This window comes from Kwoniella shivajii, chromosome 7 (genome assembly GCF_035658355.1).
Source record: "Kwoniella shivajii chromosome 7, complete sequence".
In the NCBI taxonomy this organism is placed as follows: Eukaryota; Fungi; Basidiomycota; class Tremellomycetes; order Tremellales; family Cryptococcaceae; genus Kwoniella; species Kwoniella shivajii.
This window is the reverse complement of record NC_085914.1, coordinates 1,335,243-1,351,247: the sequence shown is the minus strand read 5'-3', so window position 1 is coordinate 1,351,247 and position 16,005 is coordinate 1,335,243. Positions and strand designations below refer to the sequence as shown.

The following is a 16,005-nucleotide window of genomic DNA, read 5'->3' as shown; positions in this document are numbered from 1 at the left end:
ATCTCCTAATCAGGTCGACGCGTTTTTTTTTGAATCACAGATCACATCTTCCCTTGGTCTTGGTCTCGCTTTCACCTTTGGCACATTACGCATCTCACTGCTATAGCCGAGTCAATCGCTACTGTGGGAAGCAGAGAATGACAAGAAGAAGAACATTAGGAGAATTACATTTGTCTTAGTCCCTTCTTTGGGACCTTTCACGAAAAGGTGAAGGAAAGAAGAATCAAAAAACCCCTGTTCTGTTCTTTCTGTCGACGCTAGCATCCTCCTGACGATTTCTCATTTTCGTTGTCTATTCAAACCTTTATCTAACTGTTTTCCCATCCCACAAGAAACGAACCATCCGACAGCTCAACTTGCACATCTATCACTCGTCCATCTTCAATATTATTTTCATCCTTGTCATTGTCTTCGATAAAGTCAGTGAAAGAGAGGGTAATCTAACGACGGTTATTCGTCGTAACCTTTTCACCAAGTCTGGGACTTGCTTGATTGATGATAATGGCCTTTAACCTCGATAAAGGTACAAGACGCCGGTCGTCTTCGTCTTCCGATTCTTCTTCATGTTGGTCAGCACCCAATACCCCAACACCAATTCGGTATGCACCCTTGATACGTAAAGGTCAATTACAACCTGGACCTCACCATCCTTCCACTCGCACTCAAAAAGTTAACGCTAAAGTGAAAGCGGAATTCTCATTTACGGTTCCAATAGTTAAAAGAAGATCGGGTTCATCATCTTTCAGAACTTATAGAGCTCCAAACGATCTCGAAAGTGAAGATACAGATACGGATACAGATGGTGAAATTACTGAAACCGAATTAGGTACTGCATTAAGCGATGTAGAATCTCATTTGAATAATCCGTCTTCCGAAAGTGGGAGCGGTAGTGGCAATGGAACTGGTGGAGGGGGATTAGACGTCGAAGGCGATGAAGTTGATATGGTTTTACTTGAAGATAATAAGATTAGTCCATCTCCCGCTTGGTTCGATAGGAAAGGGAAGAAAAGAGCTAGAGAATATGACGATGAAGATATGATGGAAGAACACGACGGTGATGATGAGATGGAAACTGAAGTTTTATTGAATGTGAGACAAAAGGGAAAAAGGCCGTCGAAGTATTCTAGAAAAGTCAGTTGTTCATCATCTGGATCTCGTTCAGGGTGGTGCAAGAGGACTAATCAAAGCCATCGTTACAGACATCTTCCTATCCACAAGAGAAGGCCTCGGCCCTACGATCCAACTTTTCTGTTGTTGGAAATATCTGCGATAGGATGGGGGGTTTGGTGAGCAGATACTGTTGCACGATGCATCCTCTTCAGATTAGCTAACGAATGCCCTGACACCAACATAGCACGCTTCAAGTACTATTATAGCTATGAACGTTGACGTCCCTCTCGCACCTTCTTCATCATCGTATCCAACAGAGAAACATCCTTATCTGGTAGCTTATGACACAGCAAGCAAAGAAGCAGGCGCAGGCGCCTTCACTTCAACTTGGGTACCTTCTGGACATTCCAAAAGCCGAAAGAACGTATCTAGAAAACGCGGTCAACCTAAGAAATGTTTCCAACAACTAACAGCTAGTGAAGATCCCTTTGTCAATCTTCCAGCTTTCCAAAATTGGCAAGGTGTCAATGTCAAATCACCCGCCAGTTCAGAAGTTTCAGCTATGGATATCAGTGATACGGAAGATCAAATTTTGGTTGATGAAGAAATGATAACTATCGAAGATATTACTGCTGGCGGTAACTCAGATATCGATATGAAATCCATTTCTTCAAACTCTACGCATCCGCCCCTTCATTCATCTCATGACCGGATCAGGATTAGAGAAAAATACGATCATACTATTCCTCTTGCTAAAATCCAACTTGATTCGATTGATCGACAATCGTCAACTCCCTCTGGAAGGAGTATACATCATCGACATCGACTTCGAGCTTTCCCCGAAAGAGCGCCTGGTCAAAAGTCAACCTCACATCTTCATAGAACATCTCCTTCTTCATTATTACCTTATCGAATATATATGACCCGTTCACACAAACCTCCAGCTATCACTCCCAATCACAAAAACCGTTCGACACCTGGTAGAGTCAAGTTCGGCACGTGTATAACAGGTCAATCATTCTTATCTATCCTTCGAGCCAAGTTATCTGTGCGAAGATCTCGTCGACAGAAGATGTCCAACCATAATGCTAAGACGCAAGATGGTGACTGGAACAAGATGGTCGGGAAATGGTGGGGACATGAGCAGGTCTCGCGATCGACTAATAAATGGTGGCTTCTGATTCGCGGTCCAGATGAAGTGGAAGTTGAAGCACTACTGCTCCCTGTAAGGGCGACCGAAGATGAAATAATGCTCTCTCCACCTTCAAGTCCCGAAGTACTCAATCAATCCAGAAAAAGAGTGGTCGAAGAAGCTACGGATGATCTCAGGATAGGTGAAGAAGTGGAGGAACGATGGTCTAGAAGGAATCAACTCCGTCAACAGGAGTTGCAATCCTACTGTTCTAGTGAGAAACTAAAAAGGCAAGCTAGAAGAGCAGAACAGAGACGTGTCCAAGCTGCAGAAATCCAAAGACGATTAGCAGAAGTCAACGAAAGACTCCGTGTTGAGGAAGTTGCAAGGCGAGAAGCTGTACGATTGGCTCAAGAAGAACAAGCTAGATTACATCTGTACCAGCAACAACAAGCTAGACTAGCTCAAGAAGCTGAAGCTGAGAGGATTCGTCAGGAAGAAGAAGAAGCTAATCGATTAGCGGTTGAAACTCCACCAAGTCCAGCACAAAGTGAAACAAGCTTGGTCATCTCGGATCCCCCAGAGTATGAATTCCCTTTCTATCCTGTAGTCTTATCCAGACCGACCAATCTTCCCTCATCTGCTCCCAGACGACGAGTTGTTCCTACTCAGCCTGACCATCTACCGGCTTATCTCCCAGATAGATGGAACAACAGATCCCCCCCTCCACCTCCACCATACAATGCTAGAACAGATTGTCATACTTTAATCGCACCTGTCTTCATCGAAGACTCTGAGGATGAACATCAAGATGAGGACGATGAAGACGAAGATGAGGATGATGAACCTGGATTAGCATCTCCCTTGGTATCGGTACGAAGAGAAGGTAGAGGTAGATTTACTTCTCCTGAACCTAGAGTAATTGGTTCATTCCCTTCAAGACGACTATTCGCTCCAACTCCTATCAGAGCCAACATCGACCCGATCAGAGCTTTTGAAGCTGCTTTAGACTTAGAAGAAGGCGCAGAAGAGGACGAAGCTGCAATAATTGATGATGACATGGACGAGGACGATACTGAGGAAGATGTGATTCCAGGTGGAAGAGTAGCTGGTATGTTTCAGAGTATTTTCGGGATGGTCTGGAGTAATTCATCAGTGAGAAGGTGATGAAATTTCTGTTCCGTTTGAATCTAAATATATTGTTGTTATATCCTTTTCTTGTTTTGTTTGTCATATCTAGCCTTACCATATCATGTCATAGCATCTTTCTCCACAATCAACGTTTACCCTCATGTCTTTGCTTTATCCGTTTTGAAATGTAGGAGAATGAAATGAAATCATGCAACTATTTTCCGCTATCAGTCGCATACAGTATAGTATTACATAGTCTGTGATCAGATCGTGACCCTTTTGCTTTTAGATAAATCGGGTTCAAGAGGAAAACGGCCATGTTTCTGATTTATATCTTTAGCTTCCTTTTCAGCCTTTTCAACTAATTGCAAAATTGATTCCAACTCTTTGCCCTCCTCGCCATTTTCATTCGTAAGAGGTGCTATGTCCCTTGAGAACATTTCACCGAATTTTGGTATCAAGGAATGTGCGACTTGATTAACTGACGGTAAAGCTGGAGGTAAGAAACCGTTTTCTGATGATGATCGAGCTAAGAGATCATGTACTGAAGTGGCGTGAACATCAGCCAAACCACATGCCATAACTAGATCGAACCATTTGATTGGTGAAGGGGTAACGTTCATTGCGAATCCATGGGATGTTATTCGATGTGACAGGTGAATACCTATTGATGCGAACTGTGTGTGGACGAGAGAAAGATACAAGTGAAGTAGTAAGTTGATAATGGGCGATAGTAGAAAAAGCAAGAACCATCAAAAGTTAGATCGAGAGTACCATACTTGATTGAGACTTAGATATAGAGAAAACAAACCTTCTCTATAGGTGAAGAAAAGACACCAACATGACCATCGGGATGAGGAGCTGATACATTTTTAATACCTAGATCATCTCTCGCATATTCAGCTAACATAGCTTGAAGATATTCGACATAACATCTCGTTGGTGTCTAGAGTAAGTCCATTGAGATCAGTTGGAGAAAGCGATCATGCGTACTTTAGTCAGCTACATTGGAAGACGATCTCACTCACCTCCATTACGTTCAGATCTAATATGGGATATCCAACCAATTGACCAGGACCATGATATGTCACTTGACCACCTCTTTTAGTTATATAAAAACTTGCTCCTACATTTTGAACTTTTTTTTCTTCTGGATGTAATTCATTTGGATTAGGTGAATTATCCCTTCGTCCCGTTGTATACGTCGGTGTATGCTCTATTTTTCATTCCAGTTTCAGAGGGCTGTCAGTTGTGTATTACTGTTCCGTTCTTTGTGAGGAATATAGATATCTTGTGAAAACCAAGATCAAGCTCAACCTATATGTCCAAAGCAAAAATCAACGTACCAAGCAATAGGACGACATCACCTGTGCCTCTACTCCCTACAGGATCTTCCTTCTTAGCTTTCAACCTCACGTCAATAATATCGTTTTGCAGTTTCAGTCCTACGGGATATGGTAACGGTTCATTGAAAATATGATATCGAAGTGGAGGGAATGATGATGATGTTGACGAGGAAGATGGTTTTGCACATGTTGCTGAGCCGAGTGATGCTTGACGAGATGATGTAGTTTGCACCAATCTGCTGAATGATCGAAAGACCATATTGGTTGATGATTGAGTAGTAATCAACTATACTGTAGAAGAGAGATAGATGATGATAATTCGAAAGGGTCCTCAACGAATACGGGACAATGTTGGTGGAGGTTATATCAACCAATGAATCTGCACAACATAACAAATCGTTGAGCTCTCACTCAATAAAAAGACACGACACTTACCGACAGACTTGGTCGAAGAGATATAATCGATTTGATCGTTGCATATTCGTGCATGTCCATAAAAGATCGTATCAACGTATAAATAGATATTAGTAGCTACAATTGATAGAGTATGAATCATAAAAATGGGCTAATTAACACAGGTATAAAGGGATGTTATCATAATAATTCGTGCGTCATATTTGCGATGCCATACCTACACTTGACACTCGTTCAGATATGATGCATCCATTTTTCGAGAGGTGATTGTCCGTTTAAGCCATTCTGCCAGCTTTGTTTCCACCAAAGAAACCTTTAAACCCCTTTTTCTTCTTACTTTCGTCTTTGAGATATCCTCCATCCATATTTTCCATCATTGGTTGACCGTACATTGTTTTGACATTCCTTTCATTGGCAGTACCCATTCTTGCTCTAGGAGAAGGCTGATCAAATGATGCTCTACCAGTCGCAAGAGCTCTTGCATGAGCTGAAGGATATTGCTGTTGTTGCTGTTGATGTTGTTGATATGATTGAAGATTCGTGTTGACATGAAGCTGAGGCTGAGATTGTGGTTGGGGATAACCATACTGTTGTTGCTGTTGATTCCTTGGAGATGGTTGATATCTTCCCGAAGCAGGTGACCCAATAGGCGTTGAGAAATCTATCATGTTCTTCGTTGAAGGGGGCTGTGTTTGTCCCTTTGAAGAGAGATATCTAGGATCGTGTACAGTTCCGGTCAGATTGATTTCCTGATCAGGGAAAGCGGCCGCAAACGAATCAGGAGAGGATGTGATCCCCATCGAAGGTTGGTCTTTCCCAGGTGGCAGAGGAGGCAAGTTCTTGAACCTGTTAGGAGACAACGGCCCGGAAGGAGATTTCACGATCGGTGTATTATGGTTCGAAACAGTATTTGCCATACCAGATGGAGGAGGTATAACGGCTTGCTGTTGATTGAAGAAGGAAGACGGGTTATACATCGCTGGAGGTGGAGTTTCAATCGCCATGGTAACGCTTGAATTACTGAGACTTGACGTAGTTTTGTTATGTGGTCTGAAATTAGGATTTGGATAACCCATTCCAGCTTTGTTATATATGCTTGAAGGTTCATCGTAAATGGTTTGCGGTTCAGGTGAAGAATAAATTCCACCTCTTCCACTTCCAGAATTTGAAAGCATCTCCATCCCCGATTGTCTCTTCTCGAATTCTGGTTCTCCCATTTCATTCACGTTCAAGCTCCTTCTTTGAGCAGATGCGTAGCTTTCTCTCTTAGGACCTGAAGTAGCGAATTTAGAGCTTGTCGGACTAGCAGACAAACTTCCTCCGGACGAAGAAGCTGTACCATTCATTGGAGCAGAAACAGATCGCATACCATATGGCAGGGAACCGGAATACCTTCGACCCTGAGTAGAGTCTTGTCCATCTGTCAACACTGAGGATGAGGACCCGCTCCTGTTTCGGCTGTGTTTACGGTTTCCTACAAGGTATGAAAGGGGGGGAGGGGGTGCAAGTGGTGTATCGGGTTGTGGTTGTTCACGTCTGAGATCATCTTCTTGTTTGACGAGTAACTCAGGCTTCGATTTTGAACGTCCGCCCTTGGGCTTCATTTTCTTAAAGAATCCCTTGATACCCTTTTTCTTAGGTTTGTCGTCCTCGTCATCTTCTTCTTCTTCATCATCAAGCCGCATTTGTGATAGACGGGATTGACTGATAGCACGAGACATTCTAGGCATGTCCACGTTGACGTCAGATGAAGAACGTGACTCTCGACCGAAGAAGGATGGTCGAGTAGGAGAAGCGAGAGAGACCGCCCTTGGATAAGGGTTGACGGTGTATGATGAGGTCCGATTACGTCTATCGCTATCGAGGCCCAAGCTATACACACGAATCAGCGTGAGATTCTAAATTCGTTCATATACTAGACTTACTGCATATCCATCATACTGCCACTTCCGTTTTGACTGCCTCCAAACAAGCTTGTAACACTTCCACCGAATCTGCCCCAAAGGCTTCTACGACCGTGACCATCACTTCCACCATCCCTGGCAGCAGTTGCACCAGCCCTGACGGCAAAGGAGAATGGTCGAAGGTTAGCACCACCTTCTTCGTCAGGTGACCAAAGCTCTTCGTTGCTCTCTTCGTATGTCCCAGTCGGAGGTGGACTGCGTTCAATCAAACCAGGCGACGATCCTTGTTTTCCGTGTCGGGTTCGAGTGCTACCCGACATTGGGGAGTTGTACAGTGGGGTCCGAGGCGCACCAAGGGATGGTTCTCTGTCGGGGATGAAATGGGTGAGGGGCCTTTGCAAGACTTGAGTCCTGGGCGCCGGGGCCGAAGCGGTGAGATTGGCAGGAGTGGACGGACTGGGTCTAACGACAGATAGCTGAGGAGTATTACGGGTAGGTGTATAGACACCTCGTATCTGGCCATTCATGTCTGAGTTACGTTGCCTGCTCCACCCCAATGCGCTGGATTGAGCACCTCGAGGAATTGATTGCCCATCATGACTCGAGGCAGTCGATGATGAAGGCATAATCTCGTCTGGAAAAGCGAATCGGCCGAGTTTTTGAGCTTCGGCTCTCACCTCTTGCACGAGGAACCACTGTTGTCTGAGATAAATCTGAAGAGTTTGGTATCTATGCGCTGAAGCGGAGGGAAACTGAGAGGGAAGTCTTCATGTAAGTCACGTCTCTGTGATGTTGTGAATTTTAGCTCACCTTGGCCATGACAGCTCTGATCCCTTCCTCAGTGAGTTTACCGCCTTTGGTTCCTCTGAACCCTCTCGGCAGACCTTCGCCTGCTTCACCTTCTTCCCACTTGAATCCCCTCCATCCTACTTCCCTCGCAATTCTCCGTTCTGCTTCCCTTTTCTTTGCCTTGACAGCGCTTCTTCTTCTTCTCCTCTCGTCTATATTCCTTCTGAGTTGAGCATCTTCGGCAGAGTTACCCGTTGAGGGAGGACTGAAAGTAGTCGAGTCTGAGTTATCACTAAAATCGTCCGCTGCTCCACCTATTGATCTGATTGAGGATGATCGATCCTCCAAGGGATTGGTCGGTTTCAACAGGGCTTCTTCCCTCCATTCGAGGTCTTTCCAATCTCCATCACTTGACCTTTCCCAGACTCCTTCACCTTGAACGATGACATCTGCCAAGTCCCTATCCCTCATCATACATTCCAGACAGACTTCTTCTTGCGGCTTCCCACTTACTCCACGAGTCTGACCCGCCGCCATCTGCCCACTTGGTCGACCTAATCCGACACCGTTAGGTCCAGCTTGGACAGGCTTTACAAATGCACCGGCAAAAGGTCCTGCGTCCGCCAGACCTGCTACAACAGGCAGAAACGAGGCAGATTTATTTGCTTGGTGCTTCTGGTAGATGGAAGGTTTAGGAGCAGGATCGTGGGGGATCACAGGAGGTTTAGATGATGTCGGAGAGCGAGCTATATTCAGCGGTGGCCAAGACGACGAAGGGACTGGAGCAGTGTGAGGTAGAGCGAGGGTAGACTGCCTCTGATCAACTAATATGGATGCTGTTGCTGGACCCAGATGCTGACGAGAACGGATTGCAATAGCTACATCCGTTGGAACAACAGTCTGAATAGGTGCTGTCGATAGTAGATTTTGGGTGATGTCGGGATTAGACTCTTGCCTGGGAAGAGTGGTATCGATTTTTGGTGGACGAGGAAGAGACCTTTTTGTGGTCGGCGAGGTAGGGGAAACGTTTTTTAGGTCAGCAGTAGATCTTTTCTTTTCCAATCTTCCAGAGCTTTCCAATGTCCGCTTCTGGTCTATCGCAGGACTCGGTCTGGGTTGAGGCATAATGACTGACCCTCTCTCAACAGGTGGTGATTGATTAGCCCGTGTTGGCGAGGAATCTCTTGGTGGTGTTGCTCGTCCAGCAATGCCTGACACTCTTACGGGCGATCCCAGCTGAGTATTGGTATTTTCGACTACTGTCCGCCGTCTAGCAATGCCCGGCGAATGCTTCAAAATCGGGGAATGGATCGGGTTGCCCTCCTGATCTGTAGGGGAAGGATCCAAAGAACCCGGTACGTGTATTGTCAATGAATGACCCAACGGCCGTGCTCGAGGTGGAATGGTAGGCAGCTCTCTTCTCCCTTCGCTAAATTGTTGCTGCTGTTGAGCGTTGGAAGACGATGAAGAGGAAGAAGACGGTGGCTGGAACATTGTGGATTGAAGACCTTGGGATAAGAGATAGGATGACGAGGAAGGTCCGAACGGAGATATGGGAGATATGGTTGGGAGAGGGGGAAGCGCCATGGTGGGTGGTGGTAACGGAGGTGGGATGGGACCTTTGTGCAAACGATGCGAGGAACGTGAAGAATGGGATGCAGAACGAGTCGGTTCCACACTTAGAGTATCGCCTCTGACTTCTTCCTGTTTTTCGGTCTGACCTTCGGTTCCCCGGATGTTACTTGGTCCAGCTTCCCCACTTCTTCCTATGACACCTCCAAATTCGCGTCGAGATGGACTTCCTGTCGAGCTGTTCGAATGATGATTTGACGACGTTGGTGAAAAAGGCTGCGGAGAATTTGAGATGGAAAGAGTGTCAAAGGACCCAAGATGAAGTGAAGGGAAGTGTAATGTTGGAGGCCTATTCAGACCAAATTCCGTTGTTGCTGCGGACGCTGTTCTTGTCGGTGAAGACGATGATTTTTGGTGATCTCCCAGGTTAGGAGGAGTGGGTAATGGTCCAGGGGTTAAAGGATGTGTCGACCCGGATACTGGCATTGTTGCTGTGTCCTTGATGTCGATCAAGGACGACGACACGAATGAAAGGGAAAAATCAAGGGAATCCTAAGGGGTATCTGTTGTGTGTATGCTATGTTATAGTGTGAAACGGAATCGAAACGAAACCTGTCTCTGATATCTTGATAATTGAACTGGATTGAGCGAAAAGCGATGCGATGATTGACTTGATTGAGCGTGATAATTTTAGTATTTAGCGGGTTTGAAACGTTTCAGACGAGATGTGGTGATTTATTTTATTTTATTTCGTGTATGTATACGTGTTGATTTCGTTATTACTATCGTGACGTTCAGAGGACCGGAAAGGTCTTTCTCTCTTTTTTTGACAAGTTATCTGAACATGTGGAATGAAATGAGATGAAATGCAATACGCATCAAAAGACAATTGAACTGGTTTGGCTGTAACGCGTCTTTTTGACTATCTCCACCTACGAAGATAATGATGTATGGATCCCAGCTCGTCTCGGCTCGTCCAAGTCGACTTTGAATATGAGCGATCTCTAAACAAACAGATCGTTGACTACAAGCTCAAAGATGCCAGTGACATACTCTGTGCTCTGTGGATATAACTCCTAACTACCCACATTCCAATACTCTAACATGAGCTGCTTACTCGGCTCTCTCATTCTCTGGTTGTTACGGTATATTATTATTATAACAACAGTTCTGGCCCCAATGATCCCTTGTCTATAATTCAAAGCTTAAATTGATCCCGAGCGCTAGTGACAGCCTTGATCCTCCAGCAGAAACAGATAGGCTTGCAAACTCAGGTCACATTGGTAGGCGCGCGTTACTCCTCTCCCGAAGTCACCGGTAATCAGGCACGCTTCCGATCCCGATTGTTTGTTTTACTTTTTCATTGTTTTTCTATTATTTTCCAAATCCGGTTGATGTCTCATCCATTCAGCCACATCGAACAACATTCAAAACCTTAAGACTTTGTCAGTCCATAAGGACGATTCGCTTCAATTCTTCCTGGCAATCTTATAACCCTCAGATGTTGCTCCTTCTACTTCACTGGATGAGAGGACGGGTATGTCTCGGATTTTCTCGCTTACCTATTTCACCTGGCTCAGCGTCCTGATCCGAGGAAAAGGCTGTCGAAAGACTTTTCATTATCACGTTTTCGAAGACGATTTCACCAAAATCGTATGTTGCCGCATCCCAGCTCGTCTGATGAGCGTTTCGTTGTCGATCATATGTCACCCTGATACCCTTGAGATCAATTAGTGCAAATTGAGAACCTTGAATGGTAGGCTTTTTAACCTATCACATTTACTCCATTCATAGCCGTCACTTTTACGTAGTTTCCCGGTTCGGTTTCAATTGAGAATAAGTCTTGCTGTACTCGACTGTGCTTATACCTGAAAGAGATGAGTATGGACACCGCAGTCACTTGGCGATCAAGTTGGATTAACATTCCGATTAATAAGGATAATCCTTCAGGATATCGGCTCGGATGAACGGTTTGAGTTACGTTGTAAGGAAAGGAAAAGAAAAAAGGTTCGATAATTTGTCACTACTACTACAACAACAACAGGAACCTGTAATAGACATGCCCACTCGTCATCTTGGCCGATGAGGATCATTGCTTGTCTTGAACGACTGTACACATTTGAAAGTGGTATCAGCTTTTTCATGCTTTTTTTCTATCTTGCACGTAAAAATATACGATAATTGAAACCACTATTTAATCCAGCACGTTGTTGTCCTCGGCGAACAGCAAACAGTAGTATACTTTCCTGCTATTACCACTCGATTGGAGACACCTTCAACGACTTCCGTTCTACTCAAAAAGATAAGGACAGGTATATGGAGGAAATTCAAAGTTTTCCTTGTCCGATTTGAGAACGATACTCGACATCCCAATTCACCTCTACTTCCAGTGATCATCTTTAACGATGGGTCTTCCTCAACCGGTTGGATACCTTTTTTGGTATACCACTTCTATCATACTTGGTATTCTGACCATACTCAACTTCTCAAACAAACTGTATCATCATCTTACCCGACCAAAGGGATCGAGCCAATTCACAGCGCTTGTGCCTTCTACTGGACCATCGCCTCTTGTGTCACCCGATTCAAGTATGGAGAAACAATCTTCTGAAGCTGGACAGATACAGCGAGCCAGATTGGGTAGACTGAATCGAGCGTTACGGGCTTTTGGTGTGATATCAGGAAAATATTTCTACCTATCAGGCATCACTATTAAAAGTAAAAGATTCACTATCCTTGGGAAAGTGAGGAAATTCCATAAGAGAGTTTATGCTACTCCTGACCTCTTATGGATGGGAGGATACACATTGGGTTTCTTGGTTCTCTCTTTCTATGGCAGTAAGTTCTTCTCTCAACCTCGGTGCATCGCGGTCATGTCCGATCTGACCTTTACTTGCTTGATAATAGCTGGATGGGACACGCTTACTTGGTCAAATCAAGCTGCTTGGCTAGCCGTTGCTCAAGTACCTATGATCATTGCTTTAGCTGGAAAGAATAATTTGATATCTTGTACGATCCTCTTCTACCTGTATCTTGATGTGTACGATGAGCTGATAATCACTGCCGGACACAATGCAGTCCTCACTGGTATTCCATACGATCGACTAAATTATCTTCATCGCGCAGCCGCCAAATTATGTTTATTGGGAGTGTGGATTCACGCAGGAGGCCATTGGAGAATGACTCATGGATGGAACAAGGAAAGCTGGTCAAAAACCATTGCTCATTGGGTGAGTATCCTCATCTCTGGTCAATTAAAAAAACGCCGTTGAAGAGGCACAGGCACCTTTCTCTTCCATGACTTTATCATTGCTGATCACTTGGTGCCTATAGGGATTTACCGGTACCTTTGCTATCACTTTGTTGTCGTTGTTATCTCTACCATGGTTCAGAAGAAAGATGTTCGAGTTCTTCCTCGTCATGCATATCGCGCTGGTGGCCCTTATGTTAGCAGCTTTCGTCATGCATTGGAAAGCTATGGACGTTTGGATTTACGTGAGTTTTCAAAATCAGCCTATCCGGTATGAGGTTTATTACTGAGGCTTTGCTTCGTTCTGTTATCAGCCTGGTGTCGGACTTTGGGTGGCAGATAGAGTAATACGGGTTTTACGACTTGTCGTACTGAATAAGCTATGGATCCGACGTTCATTATCTGCTTCCGATATACCGTCAAAAGCGACCATATCACTTCTAACTCCTTCTACATTGCTACTTAAGTTTTCATCTACATCTGATCACTTAAATTGGTCAGCAGGACATCACTTCTACGTGGTAATGCCTGGAATGTCAAGATTTCCATGGGAAGCACATCCTTTTACAGCTTGCACTGTGCCTGCCAATCCGGGTAAAGGAACACAAGCTGAATTAGCTTTCATAATCAGAGTCAGAGATGGATTCACGAAAAGAATGAAAGATAAAGTGGATGAGGTCAGGAAAGAAAAAGGTTTAGCAGTGGATGATCATGTTGATGTGGAAGTTTCAGCAGCTGTGGAAGGTCCTTATGGTGTTAAATCGAATTTCACAGGTTACGAGGGTATTTTAATGTTTGCAGGTGAGTCAATTATCACTTTCTTCTGACTGAAGTATTTCCGATAATGAGGTCAGATGCTAATCTGAAGGTAATGATATCATCATAGGTGGATCTGGTGTATCTTTTGCAGTAGCAAATCTAATTCAGATACTTCGCGAAATTCGAGAAGGAAGAAGTCGAGTCAAATTTATATCGATAATTTGGATGGTCAAATCGAGATTACATCTTGACTGGATCTCACCTTTACTCAAAGATCATGTCAATAATCTACCACCTGATATTTCGCTTACGATTCACGTTCACGTTACACGACATCTTCTTCCTAAGCTTTCTCTCACACACAACACTCTCCCAGATATGGCTTCTGGGGATTTGCAAGCATATTTAGAAGAACGAGCGAAACAACCCAAAAGAAGGAGAAGCAGATTTATGTCTACATTCTCCTGGGCTTCTTGGACTGGTGGATCGATTTTCCATGCTGGTGGAACTCAAGCAGGAACAAGGAGAGGTTCTTATATGCCTTCTGAATCAGGTAAATCTGAAGCTTCAAATGGTTCAGATGGATCTGGATCAAGAAGGAAGAATATGTTCGCTCGGTTCTCATTCGCTTCTTCCGCTCCTGGACCTTCGACCAACAATAACAGAAGGAGAAGTAGTCATGCGATAAGTGGTAGCGAAAGTGAAAGAGAAGACGATAGTAAATTCAAAAAGCCAAGAGAAAGACGAAGACCATCCATGCCTTCTTTCAATTGGACAGAAGGTTATGCAGATAATACAGTTTTTGGAGGTCCGTTGAATGGGGATAACACCAGTGGCATGACGAAGAAAGAAAGTATGAGTGGAATGTCAATTAGAAGAGGATCGTTACTACCAGTGTCAGTACCTGAAGGGCAAGAACTTGAAATCGTTCTAAAAGAACCGACGCCAGTCGACGGGGTTAAATCAGTTCCAACAATGCCAGAACCTTTAACTATACGAACTGATTACCCAAGCCGAAATCCAAGTATGGTCCCTAGAGATGATATTGGACCTGACGAAATTGACCCATTCGAGTACCGTCCACCATCACCTACCACTCCACCTATAGCAGTCTTCGGTTCCAGGGATTCAAGAGGTTCTTTACCATTTTTCAGAGATTCATTCTCAGGTTCAATTATAACACCAAACAATGGTATGAGCAATACACCACCTCGTTCAAGACAGATTTCAATCTCAGAAAGTATACCTAAAACACCTAGACAAAGACAAATTTCAATTTCGGATGAACCACCTGTAAGAACGTCTTCACCTCGAAATGAACCAAGTAGAAAACGATCCATACCATTATTATATGAGATGGCGGCTAGAAGAGGCTCTTTAACCCAAGGAAGAAGAGACTCAATACCTTACGAAGCTGCCGCATCCGCTGCAAGTCAATCTTCACCAAAACCCTCCATCTTGATGCCTAGTCCAATTGTAGCTAAAAAAGCTTCAAGACCTTCTTTACTCGATACGGTCCAGAATTCAAGCTCATTACTCGCTGCACCTGAAATGTCAAGATCATCTTCGACCACATCAGGGGCTTCAATGGCTTCTTTCACTACTCCACAACCTGCATCGCCTGTACAGATGAACAACCCAGAAGATATATCACGACCTGAAACGCCTTCATTGGCATTCCAACAATTAAGTGAAGCAACTGGAACTGCACCTGATGATCTACGAAAATCCATTTCGGTTTTGAACGCAATCGCTGATCCAAAAGAGAGGAGAGCAAGCGCAGCTATGTTTGTCGGGCCAGTTGAACTTGAACTGAGGAAGCGTAGTGCAGAAGGATTAGAAGGTATTGTCAGATGGCATGAAGGTAGAGCGGAAATCAAAGAGAGTATAAAAGATATTATAGCTTCTGTAGAAGCGCATAATCAATTATCGTCAAGTGAAGGTGGAGGAGAAGGGGAGAAACCAGGTGTAGGTCCGATTAAAAGAGGTGGAAGAGTAAACGTCTCATGTTGCGGTCCAATCAGTTTATTGGACGCAGTCAAGGATGGTGTAAAAGAAGAAATGAATAGTGAAGAAGTTTGGAAAGGAGGTGTAGTAGTGGATTTCCACGCCGAGACTTTTGGTTGGTAAAATACATTCGAATCTCTTTCACATATAGATAACGTTTTGTTTTTGGCGGTCATAATAATTAAATACTGTATTTTTAAGTTTCGTATAATTACGTCAACAACTTTCGTTTTGATTTTCGGGATTTTCTGGGTTTTTAGTGATAGTATATAATGCATCAAAGAGGATATTTCTTATACAAGCAATCATACGGGAGATCATATGGTGGGTGATGGATGGTGCAAAGTTGTGCGTGACGCGGGGGGAAGAGGGGGGAGGGGAAGTGGGTGTGGAGGCAGGGAGAGGGTATATAGGAGGGGAGAGGGTATGGAGGAAGGGAAGCTTACATTAACTCGAGCGGAAGATCAGTTGGAGTGGCTCTTTCTTATCCTCATTACTGAAACCTCCAGAAGTGCAATGCTCAAGAATAGCTGGTACCGATAGGATAATCTCATCGTCGTCGTCTTCTTCTTGACTATTTTGCAGGGAAAC

General features: G+C 44.2%; 4 protein-coding genes across 4 annotated transcripts; 2 read left to right on the top strand and 2 right to left on the bottom strand.

Annotated features, from left to right (window-relative positions):
• Positions 1–501: 501 nt before the first annotated feature.
• IL334_005614 (uncharacterized protein) lies at positions 502–3,409 on the top strand (the record flags this gene model as incomplete). The annotated part of the gene is made up of 3 exons (XM_062937325.1): positions 502–1,131; positions 1,200–1,286; positions 1,355–3,409. The coding sequence occupies 3 exons, from the start codon at positions 502–504 to the stop codon at positions 3,407–3,409; spliced, it is 2,772 nt and encodes a 923-aa protein (XP_062793376.1).
• Positions 3,410–3,636: 227 nt separating this feature from the next.
• IL334_005613 (lipoyl(octanoyl) transferase) lies at positions 3,637–4,978 on the bottom strand (the record flags this gene model as incomplete). Its single annotated transcript, XM_062937324.1, has 4 exons — positions 3,637–4,050; positions 4,185–4,319; positions 4,402–4,589; positions 4,720–4,978. 4 exons carry the CDS (start codon positions 4,976–4,978, stop codon positions 3,637–3,639), a joined length of 996 nt encoding a protein of 331 aa, XP_062793375.1.
• A 430-nt stretch (positions 4,979–5,408) lies between these two features.
• On the bottom strand, positions 5,409–9,884 carry IL334_005612 (uncharacterized protein; the record flags this gene model as incomplete). Its single annotated transcript, XM_062937323.1, has 3 exons — positions 5,409–7,005; positions 7,059–7,789; positions 7,848–9,884. The coding sequence occupies 3 exons, from the start codon at positions 9,882–9,884 to the stop codon at positions 5,409–5,411; spliced, it is 4,365 nt and encodes a 1,454-aa protein (XP_062793374.1).
• Positions 9,885–11,803: 1,919 nt separating this feature from the next.
• On the top strand, positions 11,804–15,537 carry IL334_005611 (uncharacterized protein; the record flags this gene model as incomplete). The annotated part of the gene is made up of 6 exons (XM_062937322.1): positions 11,804–12,236; positions 12,306–12,407; positions 12,477–12,628; positions 12,732–12,893; positions 12,963–13,449; positions 13,535–15,537. 6 exons carry the CDS (start codon positions 11,804–11,806, stop codon positions 15,535–15,537), a joined length of 3,339 nt encoding a protein of 1,112 aa, XP_062793373.1.
• Between the last annotated feature and the right edge of the window lie 468 nt (positions 15,538–16,005).